General features: G+C 34.7%; 1 protein-coding gene across 3 annotated transcripts in view; it reads left to right on the forward strand.

Annotated features, from left to right (window-relative positions):
- Positions 1-13458, forward strand: part of STXBP4 (syntaxin binding protein 4) — a 192708-nt gene that overhangs the window by 102351 nt on the left and 76899 nt on the right. For all 3 annotated transcript variants that reach the window (XM_059908303.1, XM_059908301.1, XM_059908302.1), the window contains one exon: positions 8728-8904. In XM_059908303.1, the coding sequence (XP_059764286.1) occupies positions 8728-8904 (177 nt within the window). The remainder of the gene's footprint in view (positions 1-8727; positions 8905-13458) is intronic.

Raw genomic sequence — 13458 nt, forward strand, 5'->3', positions numbered from 1 at the left:
CCATAAGTCAGTTGCTAAGAGAGCACCTTCCCAGGGTATATTTTAAACATCTATGCAGATGCCAAACATTTTATGTTTCTTAATGTAAGAGCAATATATATTAACTTGGCTGACAAACTAGTAAATTTTACCCAAGGAGGAAGTAGTGATAAGGCAGTTGATACTATAAAACTCCTGTCTTGGCAGTTTAACCTGTGAGAAACACTTTCAGTACTCTTACTTTGCTGTGTGACTCATGACATTGCGTTAAATGATTTATTCACAAACTACTTTAGAACTAAAAACAAGACTTCTCTAGTCCTACCTAACCTTACATAAATAAATCACCCTATTTGAAAATATTGTATGCACTTTTGATTCATTGTCATCCGCATTAGATACCAAAGATTGTCTATGACCATGGGTTTCAAATAAAATTGTGACTTCCATCACAATTCTTCATATTCAAGGCAGCTGGTTTCCTGATATGATTGCTCATGACATTCTGCCACTCCTGACCATTATGCCCCTTATGTCATTTGTATCCCCTTCCCACTCTTGCTTTTTCTTCTTCACTTCTATTCTTAATCAATAACTGTTTTCCCACTTTCCCCACATCATTTTATAAGATCTCTTTACATTGTAGTTATTAACCCTATTTCTACCAAATCTATTGCAAATATTTTCCCTTATATACAAATTGTCTTTCTGATTTTTTAAGTTTTTAAACACAGGTGTTTTTGTGTTGTCAAATCTTTTTCTTTGTGATTTCTCCCCCCACCTTTTTTTTAACTTTAAAAAATTTCATTCCTAGCAATTTCAGATACATATTTACCTGGTTTTCCTCCCATCTCTGTTTTTGTTTAGCCCACCTAAGAAATTACTCTGTTTGGTATGTGGTATGAGATGAGGGTCTACACTTTACACTTTTTTTCCAAATAGTTTGTTGTCACAACCACTCATTGTTATGTGGTATTCCATTACCATAAATTAAATTCTCATATAATCTAGGGGTCTGTTTGGGGCTGTCTAATCTTTCCAGTTGCTTTGTCAATAAATATCGGGTGAATGAATGTTTTATCTAACTCTTCTTTGGCTAGCACCAACTTTTGTAGTTTATATATGCCTTAAATTCTTGGGCCATGTCTCACATTATTTGTTTTCTTTCTTTCTTTTTTTCCTTCTTATTGTTGTTGTTTTTCAGAATTTGCTTACCAGTTCTCACTGATTTTTTTTCTTCCAAATCAATTTAAGAATCTTATTTATTATTTAGATCTTATTATATCTAGATTCAAATTTGGAACTCTTGGTCAAGTTCCATCAAAACAAACAAAATTTGATAAAATTTTGATTCTAACTGAATTCTCTAAAAGTTAATTTGGAAGGACTAAATTTCTGTTTTTAAACTCCAAACTTCAGATGAATTCTAAATATTTGATAGCTAAAAAAGTAGCCTTTGAGTGGTACTAGGTTTCAATGAACAGGATATAAATTCTGATTATGAAAGGAATTTCTAATACTGTAAATGTTCTCTTTTGGTACATTTGTAACCAGAACTGGAGAAGTAGGAAAATAATTTTTTCTTTTACGTCAGCCTTCACCGGAAACTATGTGTTCAGGGTTAAATGTATTGTCAAAACAGAGTTTTAACTAATTTATATTTTGAACAAAGTTCACATGGTAAAATTTATTAGATAGATGTACTGGTGTGTCTGTCTTTGATTAGGGATTTCTGTTGATAAACAGAGATTAAACATTGTTTCTTTGATTTTCTTTGATGTTCAGAGGCAGAATTCAATTTTGCACCTTTTGGAGGATGAGGCAGCTGCAGGTAAAGAAGTTGACAGCTCTTGGGAGGGTTAATTAGAGCTAATTATAATTTGATTGACCTGCTTTTCCTCCAGAAAGCTTAACCAAGTCTTCCTTTGCAAAGTTAGGATTTTGCTTTTTCATACAAAGTAAAGAAAATCTTTGTTTCTTGGATTGACAAATATCTATCATTTTTACTTTACAAAGGAGTGTCACCACACAAATCACAGAATCAGGGATATAGGTGGGATTGGAAAGGACTTTCAAGATTATATAGTCCTTGGGAGCATGTATTTATTATATTAACTTATGGTGGAAAATTGTAAATTTTAGAGAAATATAAACTAGCATGCATAATTTTTAAATCTTTAAATTTTTAAATCTATTTAACGAAAAAGCAAGAAATAAAATTGTCAAACACAAATAAAGGTAGCTATCTGTCCTTTTTCGTAGTCTTCATTCCACATGGTTTAGATGTAATCTCATTTACTTGCTAAATACTATAAAAGGATTTTGTTTATATATAAAGAGAGTGTAATGAAATGATTTGCTTTTCATTACGTGGTATTTTTCATAGCATGGCTTATGGTTCTTACTGTAGTTATTTAAATGAAATACAGTTCTCAAATATTCCCATAAAATTGAAACCTTCCTGTGAAAACTTCTTACCTAATAAAGTTCTCTAAGGCAATTATTATATATGAAAAACAAAATAGTCATTTTCACTGTTTGTCCGCTCAGTTATATCTCATATTTCTGTTGAATGGAGCACCTGTTAATATCAGATAGGGTTTTACTCTCAGACAGCTTGTGTTCTAATTTGGGCAGTCAAGACCTTTTGACATTAGAAAGTTTGGGAGTAAAATACTATTTTAATGACAGTTCAACATAGCCCTAGGAGATATTAAGTAGTATGTGATTAATTAAAGACAACAGATATTATTAAGAATAAAAGGAGGGGAAATCATTGTAAGCTTAAGTGATTTGGAAAGATTAGAGGAGGTAAAATCTGAAGTAGATTTTGAAGGATAGATGAGAACTGGATGAAGAAAAAAGAGGAAAAGTGCATTCACCTAGTGGAAGGAATAATGTGCTCAAAAGCATCTTGGAGGTGGGAGAGTTTAGTCTGGGAAATTTGGTAAGTGAATGTACTTGGATATGGTAATCCTGTAAGAGAGTCAAATGTGCTAAAACTGGAAAGGTTGATTTGGAACAAATAGTGGAGAACCTTGAAGTATGGAGGTTGAGGATATATTTATCATGTACCCTGTACTTACCTAAGCAACATTTTATCTAGTTACCTTAGGGTTGTTACCTAAGCAATATTTCAGGAAAATTGATCCTTCATAAGTATGCAGAATACATTATAGTGAAGAACACAGTAGGCAGAGTGATTATTTATGTGATTTTCATAGTACCTAAGTTTGAGGTGTTAAAGACATGAACAATAGCATGATGGTAAGAATGGATATTAAGGAATGGTACAAATACATCATCAATGAAGACTTCACAGGTGCTTAATAACTGGTTAGGTATGGAGGTGGAGTAGTGGGATGGCTGTATGCACGGAGAAGGCATAAAGAAAGGGAAAGGAGAGAGCACATATCAGAGACATATATAAAGTTCTGTGAATTCATTTTCTCCCCCAAGTGCATCGTGGTTAAGGGATGAGTTGTAGGTTCATTTTGTGAACATCTAGCAAATTACTTTGTGATCATCCATTGAGAGGAATATTAAACATATTTTAATAAATTTGACACATAAGTTAAGGAAACTAGATATAACTTGCTTTTAAACGCTTTTCTTCAACAGCCCTCTTCCTGCAGTAACCCTTAATCTTTTTCACAAGCTGTAATGGGACCAAGACCGAGAAGGGTTTTCCAATGAGTGGATGTAGGAAGCTGATAAGAGAAGTATTCTTTTGGGCTTGGTAGTGTAAGTTACATTACACTAAAACATATATCTCTTTGCAGTCTCCTTTTTCTCCTGTCAACCATTGACATTTTGAAAGATTTACTGATTAGCTTAAAAATTACAGAACTTCTAAGTTTAGTGATGTGGATGTGCTACCTAATTACAAATGAGCAACTGCAGTTAGTGCTTTTTCCTTCTACTTTAGGGAGCCGTTAAAAACTCACAACTAGAGAAGGAAAGGCTTTACATAATTGTTGCTAACATTAAAAAAGACATGTACACGTTATATTTCCGAACAACTATTTCAGTGCCTCAAGAAAGCCTTCAATCATTTGATGTAGTCTAGCCCTTTAATCACATTGGTGATTATGAATATATTTCAAAAGCAGTAAAGATGAACAGGAAAAAAACTGTACCAAGAACTGTAGTGGTTTCTTTAACCCTATTGTGAGTGTTGTTTTGATCTTATAAAGTAGGTGCTGTTATTTACCATTGTACAAATGAACAGAGTCTTGGAGAATTACAGAACCAGAAAACGAAAAAAATCACATATCTAAGATTCTGAGGTATATCTCATCAAACGCCCATATTTTTTATTCAATATCATGTTAGTGCCTTAAGGGGGAAAAAGTGCTATATGTGGAAAAACAGATAATATATTGTCTTTTGTCTGAGCTTATGCTCCCCTTTGAGTTTATACTGCCCTTTGTTTCAACACAATCACATAGCTAACTTCAAAGTACTTGTAGCCTACAAAGATTTTCATTTGTTTGAACTATATTTTCAAAGAAGAATGTGGTCTGATCTTCCCTGAAGGTTCATTGTGAAATTGTGAGGTGGAAAATCCTGAGTTTACAATAAGACAGTGTGAGTTGAAGGCATTTCCTCAGTGTCACTGAAAGAAAGTTAAGTCAGAGATTTGCCTTCATAATTCAGGATTCCCTTCTAGTGCATTTGTTTGTACTGCTTAGTATTAAAAAGCATAATGCTTATATTGATTTTTCTACTTACTATTACATCTTAGTTTCTCTTATTTTCTAACTTTCTAAAATGAATTAATCTGTACCTAATACAAAGTAAATCAGTGAACTGGCTGCCGCATTTACCCTGATGGGATTTCAGGCTCATGGTAAGGTACTGGGAAAATTCTGGCTCAGTTGTTACTGACATAGGAGGCTTTACAGTTATTAGAAGACAGCCCAGGAGGAAAAGAAAAAATGGATTTATGTGATCCTGTATTGCTAAATACGGCACACTGCTGCTATCTTCTCTTTACTGCTTCCTTTAAGAGCCGTCATTTCAATGCACTAATCTTTTAAACAGCCGTTCGGTGGGAATTGGGCTAGAACTTTGCTAAGGGGTCACATTTACCAACCTGACAGTTATACATTTACAAAAGAAATAACATGAATTTATTCAGCATCAAAACCTCTGCATCTTTTACCACCCAACTGCCTTTCACACCGTATTGCCATCAGTGCACTGTAATGGCTGTATAAATTCCATCCAGATTCTTCTTTTAATTAACTAGTATTCTTTGAACAAAAATAAAAGTGCTGTTTTTATAGAGGAATAAAAACTGCATGAAGCGAGTGTGAAGGAGACAAATCACCAAATTAGTTATTCTTTATTGCAGCTATGGAGAATTCTCTGTCCCTCGCTTTCTCTTCAGTAGCAATATTTTTTTTCCTAGCCTGAGTGAATGGAAAATGGGAAACAGTGTAGCAGCCTCGAATGTGTTTGAGTTTATTGTAATGGCCACATCCTAAAAGCTCATGGAGGGCTGGGCACTGATGATATTGTCATCTACAAGTGATTTTGTTTTTTAACATTTTCTGTAGTTGGTAGCCAAGAACACGAACTTTGTAACTATACTGCCTGGGTTCAAATCCCAGCTCAGCCACTTATTAAGTTTGCGATTCTGAGCAAGTTCCTTAACGTTTCAGTTTCCTATCTATTAAATGAGGATAATAATAGACATACCTCTCACAGCATTAGGTGGATTATCTGAGTTGATCCATGTAAAACATCTAGAGCTCTGTCAACACATACTACGTTACCTCCTGTATGCACAGTCTAATGTGAAGTTGATCCTGCTCTGACACTGGTGATCCTTGATCACCTGGGCTGAACTGACTGATGTGGTAGTTAGGTAAATGTCCTTTTATTTCCTTAGATATTTCTTTCTAAAAGTACCTTTTATTACAAGACAATTACTTTTAAAAATAAGGAAGCAAAGTTATTTGAGTCAAGGGTACAATAGGCAGTTGGCTGGCCATGTCTCCATCCTGCAGCTGCTGCCAGATCTAGCTTTCTAAACCACTGTGTTCTCATATCAATTTCTGCTCAGAAGGTTTCAAGCCTTCCCCAGATCCAAGCACCTTTGCCTATCACACCATTTCTACCAGAGCCCAGCCCTTTCCCTCCCTCTCCCCAATCTTTTTTATCCATTGTGCCCCTAGAGGAAGCATCTACTCCAGTCAAAGTTGATCTATTTCAAAGTTAGTCATTTCTCAAACGCACCGCATTCAGATTCCTTCTTGTCCCTCTTCCTTTGTTCACAATGTTCGTGTGTCTAACATGTCCTACTCTCTTCCTCCACTTATCTAAGTCATACCTTCTGTTCTAAGCTGAGCCAAAAAAGGGAACGTGTCTTTTACCCCCTTTGTATTTTTTATCACATAACATGATTGTCTGGATGCAGTAAGTGCTAAGTAAAAGTTGTTAATGATGAAGAACTCTCCTGTTAGCTCTATTTTCAAGCTACATTTATTTTTTTTATTTTTATAAATTTATTTATTTATTTATGTGTTTTTGGCTGCATTGGGTCTTCATTGCTGCGTGCGGGTTTTCTTTAGTTGAGGTGAGCGGGGGCTACTCTTCGTTGTGGTGCGTGGGCTTCTCGTTGCGGTGGATTCTCTTGTTGCAGAGCACGGGCTCTAGGCACGCAGGCTTCAGTAGTTGTGGCACATGGGCTCAGTAGTTGTGGCTTGCGGGCTCTAGTGCGCAGGCTTGTAGTTGTGGCGCATGGGCTTAGCTACTCCGCAGCATGTGGGATCTTCCCGGACCAGGGCTCAAACCCATGTCCCCTGCATTGGCAGGAGGATTCTTAACCACTGTGCCACCAGGGAAGCCCTCCGACTACATTTAGAATCTCACCACTTCACACCATCTCCACCACTGTCACCCTGTCCAAGCTAAAGTAACTGTAGCTTGCCTATCCCATTCCTCTTCTCCCTATTCCACCCTTGCCTACTCCTGTGAAGAGTTGTCTGCTCTCAACACAGCAGTGAAAGTAACCCACATAAAATTTAAGTCAAATCATACCACTTCTCTGCTCAGAACTCTCCAGTCACTTCCCCTCTCACCCTGAGTAAAACTAAAGTCCTCTCAGTGGCCTCCAAAGCCTCTTGAGATCTGCAACTCCACGCCAACACCGTCCCTGCCCAAACTCCTGTGACCACTTTGCCCTCATATTCCCTTCTTCCTGTCCCCTACTACTGTCTGCTTCTGCCACACTGGCTTCCTTGCTGTTCTCTGAAGATGCAAGGCACAATCCTGTCTCAGGACCTTTGCACAAATTGTTCTCTCTGCCCTGAAAGTTCCTCCTTGGGAAACTTTCATGGCTCCATCCTTCCTGCCGTTCTCTAATTAAATGTCTTCTCAATGAGATCTTCATTGATTATCCCTAATTTGCTGTCTATCTTCCCAAACTTTCAATAGATTGTAAATTCTGGGGGGCAAAAGGAGGACTTTTTGTCTATTTTGTTAGGTGCTCTGTCCTCAGTACCTGAAACAGAAACTGACACATAATAAATACTTAATAGTTATTGAATGTATGAATGAAAAATTGACCCTTAAAAATATGTCCTATAATAAAAATACTTCTAACCCTCCCTTAGGCTCAAACAAAAGCAAGTGTCCTATAATAGCTCCCAGAAAATTAAAATAGCCACAGTTGAATATTAGCCATGGCAATTGTAGCAGAAAGTTCCATTGCAGAGAAAAGAGATTTCTGCATCAAGTAAAGAAAAAGAAGCGGTTTACATTATAACAAGTGCCATATTAAATTATATTGGTGTCCTGGGGGACTGTTATTGACCCAGCACCACACATTTTTGAGAGAGCAAGTGGTTCTGCCCACACCGTCCTCTTCCTAAGGTAGAGAATGTAGCTATTATATAGTTTTGTTTTGTTTTTGTTTTTGTTTGTCATCTAGCGGTGGAATAAAATGGTGAAAAGAGCATTAATGTTGGAGTCAGGTAAACCTGGGTTTAAATTCTGGCACTAGTATGTGTCCTTGGATAGGATATGTAACCTCTCTGAGCCTCTGTTTGATTATGTATAAAATGGTTTTTAATAATGCCTTTCCCTCAGTGTTGTTCTAAATGTTAAATGGGAGAAGACGCATGAATTACCTGAGATGTAACATGTGGTTAATAAATGTATCGTGAACATTGCATCCCATAGAAATAGCTGTATATTTTGCTACTGAATTCTACCTTTTGGCTTAAATCAAAATGGAGAAGTAGCAGTTAGACTGATGTCTAGGAATAAGCTTTGGCTCCTGGGGCTTGGACCATGGAGAAGCCCTCAACACTATAAATCTCTCAGCAGTATCTGATGAAGCTGCAAGAGCCTTCCTAGAACATGAGCCTACCACCTGCTTGACTTTTGTAGAAGCCTACTCTTTTTATCTTTTGAGCTAATTCTTAGTCTTCTATTTTCCACTTTCAATTCTCTTTTGCTTGTCTTATTTTCAAAATTCTATGCTAGATGTGTGAAGTTGGAGATTCCATACTGAAAGTTTTCTAAGAAATCAAGAAGGGAAAAATAAGGTCAGGCAGCTACTCTGTATAATAAAATAATGTGAATATTAATTTTCAAATTGAGATGTGAGAAACATATGTGTATTGATTCACTTTTAGAATTAGAACTTCCAGAAGGAGGAAAATATTTTGTTTAAACCACTGAATTGTTTTTACATGTTTTTTTTTCAATGACATTATTTTTTGAAATCTTTAGGAAGCCAAAGCTGTGGTCGAAGAAACAAGAGCCCTGCGAAGTCGGCTTCATCTTGCCGAAGCTGCACAGAGACAGGCACACGGAATGGAAATGGATTATGAAGAAGTGATCCGTCTGTTAGAGGCCGAGATTACAGAGCTGAAGGCTCAGCTTGCTGATTATTCTGACCAAAATAAAGTAAGCAAAACAGTTCTCTCTTCTAGTTACCATGGTTTCCTTGCCGTTGTCATGTATCCTGTTTTCATTTTCTTTTCATCTGCACTTCTAAACTAGGTCAGTGTTTGTCTTCTATAATTCAGTGATAGGATGATGTGTTATGATGGGGGTAATGTGAAGGTTATGAGCCTCCGTTTATCCAGATAGCTTTGGGATGGAAAAGTATGTGCCCAAATTTATTCGGGTCATCGGTCAACATTGTACAGCTCAGGCACTACGTCCTGGAACTATTTAACATTTAATTGATTACATTGGTTTCCTCCTTTTTCCTAAACTTGCTAATTTGTCCTGTGGGGATGGGAGGAGGAGAGTCTAGGGATGGGGTTTGCTCTTTGATTAGAGCACTCAAGGAAGTGTGAAAGTTAAAGAATTTTTTGCCCAAGGCCCAAGATAATTAATAGAAAGAAACTTGAGTTTGAATTTAGCAGACTCCAATTTCAATAGCGAAATACTGAATGCTTTTCAGAAGGCAATGGGAACTTTTTTTAATGTGAATTTTTTCATTATGTGATTTTTTTAAACATACTGTATTCATTGAATGGTCTTCAAAAACTGTAACAGACATTTTTATTTCACTGAAGTAAGGTAGAAAATTAAATAAATTGAAATAGATATTTTATAACTTCATAAAGTTCATTTATAACCATAGTAAGTGTTTATATCTCTCTAATACAGTCATCTTTCAAGAGAACATGAAACAAATTTGAAAAATTTATGTGTATTTATTTAAACATAAAAGAGTTAAATACTTTAAATATACCAAGTAGAAATGAAACCAGTTTTAGAAAAGCAAAATACAGAAGAAAATCTGAAATTTTCTTTGGTTAGCTCTTAAGAATCACTAATATATTTCTCACATCTGTCCATTTAAACCAATTCCAAAAGAAGGTTGACATTCCTGTCACCCTTTGATAATACCACAAGGCCAAGGGGAAAACATTACTTGAGACAGCAGAAATACTTAGGAATATTACATGTATTTATTATTCTTGACCCAGTGTTTACATTCTGAAATCAGAGATATGTGCTTATTTTATGTGAGTAACTTTAACATGATTCTGAAAATATTTTGGGAATTTTCAAAATACTAAAAGTACTTTTTTTTTAATAATAACTTGATTTACTTTTGGAGGGATAATCAAGTCTTTAAAAATACTTTCTTTTTAAATAATATAACACTCAAGGAGTTCACATGAATTTATTCTTTCTTTTTAAAGCATAAGTTATTTGCTATTCTTTCTTCCAGCTCCTAGCTGAGAAACATTTTTGTCCTAAGTCGTGTAGTAATATAATTAATTCAGTTCTTCTCTTTTTTAGCATAATGGTGCCTCATGCCATTCCTCTTAACAAAATCCTAAACTAAACCATTAACCTGTCTCTGAAAATAATCTTCTTTTTTTCCAAAGAGGAGATGTTATACATGAGCATCTTAACATTTTCCAAACCCAATACCAGTGGAGAAGTAGAAGGAAATTTTTTTTTTAATTGTTTGAGATTGCTTGAAGAGACACTGACCAAGATATGACAGGATTCAGATACAAATATTCATTTTTAAGGCAGATTATTTTTGTAACAATATTATTTTTCTTACACGTTTTCCCTTATATTATGTCTATATATACTTATTTCCCTTTTTTTTTCACCTTCAGCTTAAGAAATAAAACTTTACCAGTACCTTCAAAGACCCACAATATCCCTTTCCAATTGCATCCCCCTCCCTTGCCCTCATAGGTAAACAAACCACTTTCCTGGATTTAGTGTTAAACATTTTCTAGATAATTTTACTACCTATGTATATATCCCTTAACAATATGTTGTTTAATTTTGCCTGTTTGTCAACTTTATGTAAATAGAAATATACTACTTTTATTGTTCCAACTTGGTTTTTCACTCAAAATTTTGTTTTTGTGATTCATCTATTTGAGGTTTATAGCTAGTTCATATCTTTTCATTGCTTTTTTGTACTCCATTGAGTGGATATACTACAATATATTTGTCCATTCTGTATTTGATGGACAGTCCAATTGTTTCAGTTTTCTTCTATTATGAACGATGTTGCTGAAAACAGTTTTGTACATATATCCTGCTCCACATGTGTAACAGTTCTCTTGGGTTCATATCTTGGAGTGGAATTGCTAGGTTGAATGATGATTGTATGATCAACTTTACTAATTACAATTAGGCAATGCCTAATTGTGTTTGAAAGTGTTTGAACCAATTTTACTCCCAACAGTAATGAATGAGAATTACCGTTTACCCCAAATCCTTGCTGATGCTTGCTTTCTTTTACTTTTAATTTTTATGAAACTGTTAGGTGTGATAAGTGTATCTCATTGTGGTTTAATTTGAATTTCTCTAATGATTTTGAGCTACTGATATGCTGGGACCAGCTGGTACTGGTTTATGAGAGCTGACTGTGCACATTTCTTCTTAACTGCATGTTCAAGGACATCAGGTTGTTAGCTTGAAATCAGCCATGGTGGGGTTATTTACACCCCCAAATGCAATAAACCAGGGCTTTGCCCCTTGTCCCAGATAGTCAGTTGAGCTACTATTTATGCATTTATTAGGGATTTGTGTTTCTATGTGAAATGCTTCTTCATATCTTTTAACCATTTTTCCATTGGGTTATTTGTCTTTTTTATATACATATGTAGTGATTGTTTGTATGTTCTGGTTACTAACCTATCTTATATTTTATGTTGTAAAAATCCTCTCTGGAATTTATAGCTTACCTTTTCAGCCTCTGGTGAAATGAACAGGTGTTATTTTCAAGTAATCAAACTTTTCAGTCTTTTCTCTCATGTGTCTTTCCAGAAGTCCTTCCATTCCCAAAGATATTTTATATTTGTCTCTAAAAGTTTTAAAACTTTGGTCCTTCTGTAATGGTTTTATGTCATTGTATAAGGTGGGGATTCATTTCATTCTTTCTTTTTTATTCTAAGTGAATGACCAACTATCCCAGCACCGCTCATTCAAAAGTCTCTTTTACTCTAAATCTTGATCCGATCAACCTGTCTAGTTCTTTTTCTTTAAAAGTGTGTTGGCTACAAAACCCTTTGATCTTTTATATGTATTTTAGACTCAGATTATAAATTCCATCAAAAGAAATTAATATGATTGCCATTTTTACTGAAAATGCATTAAATATATAATTTGGGGGAAATTTACATATTTATGATTGCATCTTGATTCATAAACATCACTGAGGAACAGAAAGGTTAATTGCATGTGGCCAGAGAATCTAGTCTATAGATAACTCCAAAATTCATTGATCGTTGCTTCATGGCTTACTGTATGACCAATATATACAAATATTCAAAGAGAGCTTGAAAAGAATTCTGCAATCATTTGATGTGTTGTTTTATATAGTCCTCCAGATCAGGATCATTAATTGTGGGGTTCAGTTCTTCTCTAGTCATATTAATTTCTTTGTCAGGGAGTAGGTTAAAATTTCCCTTGTGATTACTTTTTAAAATTTTCTGTATATATTTGAAGTAATGTTTTTAATTGCATACAAGCTTAGAATTATGTTATCATCCTTTTACGAAAATGTTGTGACTCTTCAATCTTCTTTCCCCCTTAATGCTTATTTTTGATTGATATTAAAATAGTTATACCAACTTTCTTTTGGTATTTACCTATGTATTTTTTCCATCCTTTTACTTTCAACTTTTCAGTGTCCTTTTATTTTCATTGTGTCTATGATAAACAACTGGTAGTTGGATTTTTTTCCCCATTTTACTGATTTTTGACCTTTAATTGGAAAGGTCTTTCCATTTACATTCTTATTCGCAAATGCACTTGGCTTCATTTCTACCCTTTTATTTTGTGCATTTTATTTGTCCCATGTTTTCTAGTTGTTTGTCATTTCTTGCCTCCCTTTTTTTTTTCTTTTTTGGATTGGGTCAGACTTCTCCTGTGTTCCCCTACTCCCATTTCATTTATTTTACTCTGCTAGTTTAGAAGTTAGACACTCGGTTTCTAATTTTTAAAGATTATATTAGAAATGTTAACATTCTATTTTAACTTAAATTATAAAACTAATCACTGGCTTTCCACTTCTTCTAAATATTGTAAGGACTTTAAAACATAAATCCAATCATCTGTTTCTGCTTAATTTCTATTAACTAAGTATTTTAGTTCTTTCTTGACTTTTAACATCATAAATTAGATACTATTACAGTTTATTTTGTGCAGTCAACCTTCATTTAGATAGACCTCCATGTTTATCATTTTCTTTGTTCAACATTCTTCCTTGCATTTCAGACATCCTTGCTAGAATTACTCTCTTTTTTCCTGAAGTACATCTTTTAGAAATAGTGAGGATCTATTGGTAATAAACTCTATTTTTGTTTGTCTGGAAACATCATTTTTGACTCTTGTTCTTGAAATATATTTTTGCTACATTTAGATTGTTAAGTTGGCACTGAATTTCTTTCAGTGTTTTTATTCCATGGTTGTGATATCAGATGTCAGTCTGTCATTTGTTTGCTATCTGTTGTTTCTTTATAG

This window comes from Balaenoptera ricei, chromosome 20 (assembly GCF_028023285.1).
Source record: "Balaenoptera ricei isolate mBalRic1 chromosome 20, mBalRic1.hap2, whole genome shotgun sequence".
NCBI lineage: Eukaryota > Metazoa > Chordata > Mammalia > Artiodactyla > Balaenopteridae > Balaenoptera > Balaenoptera ricei.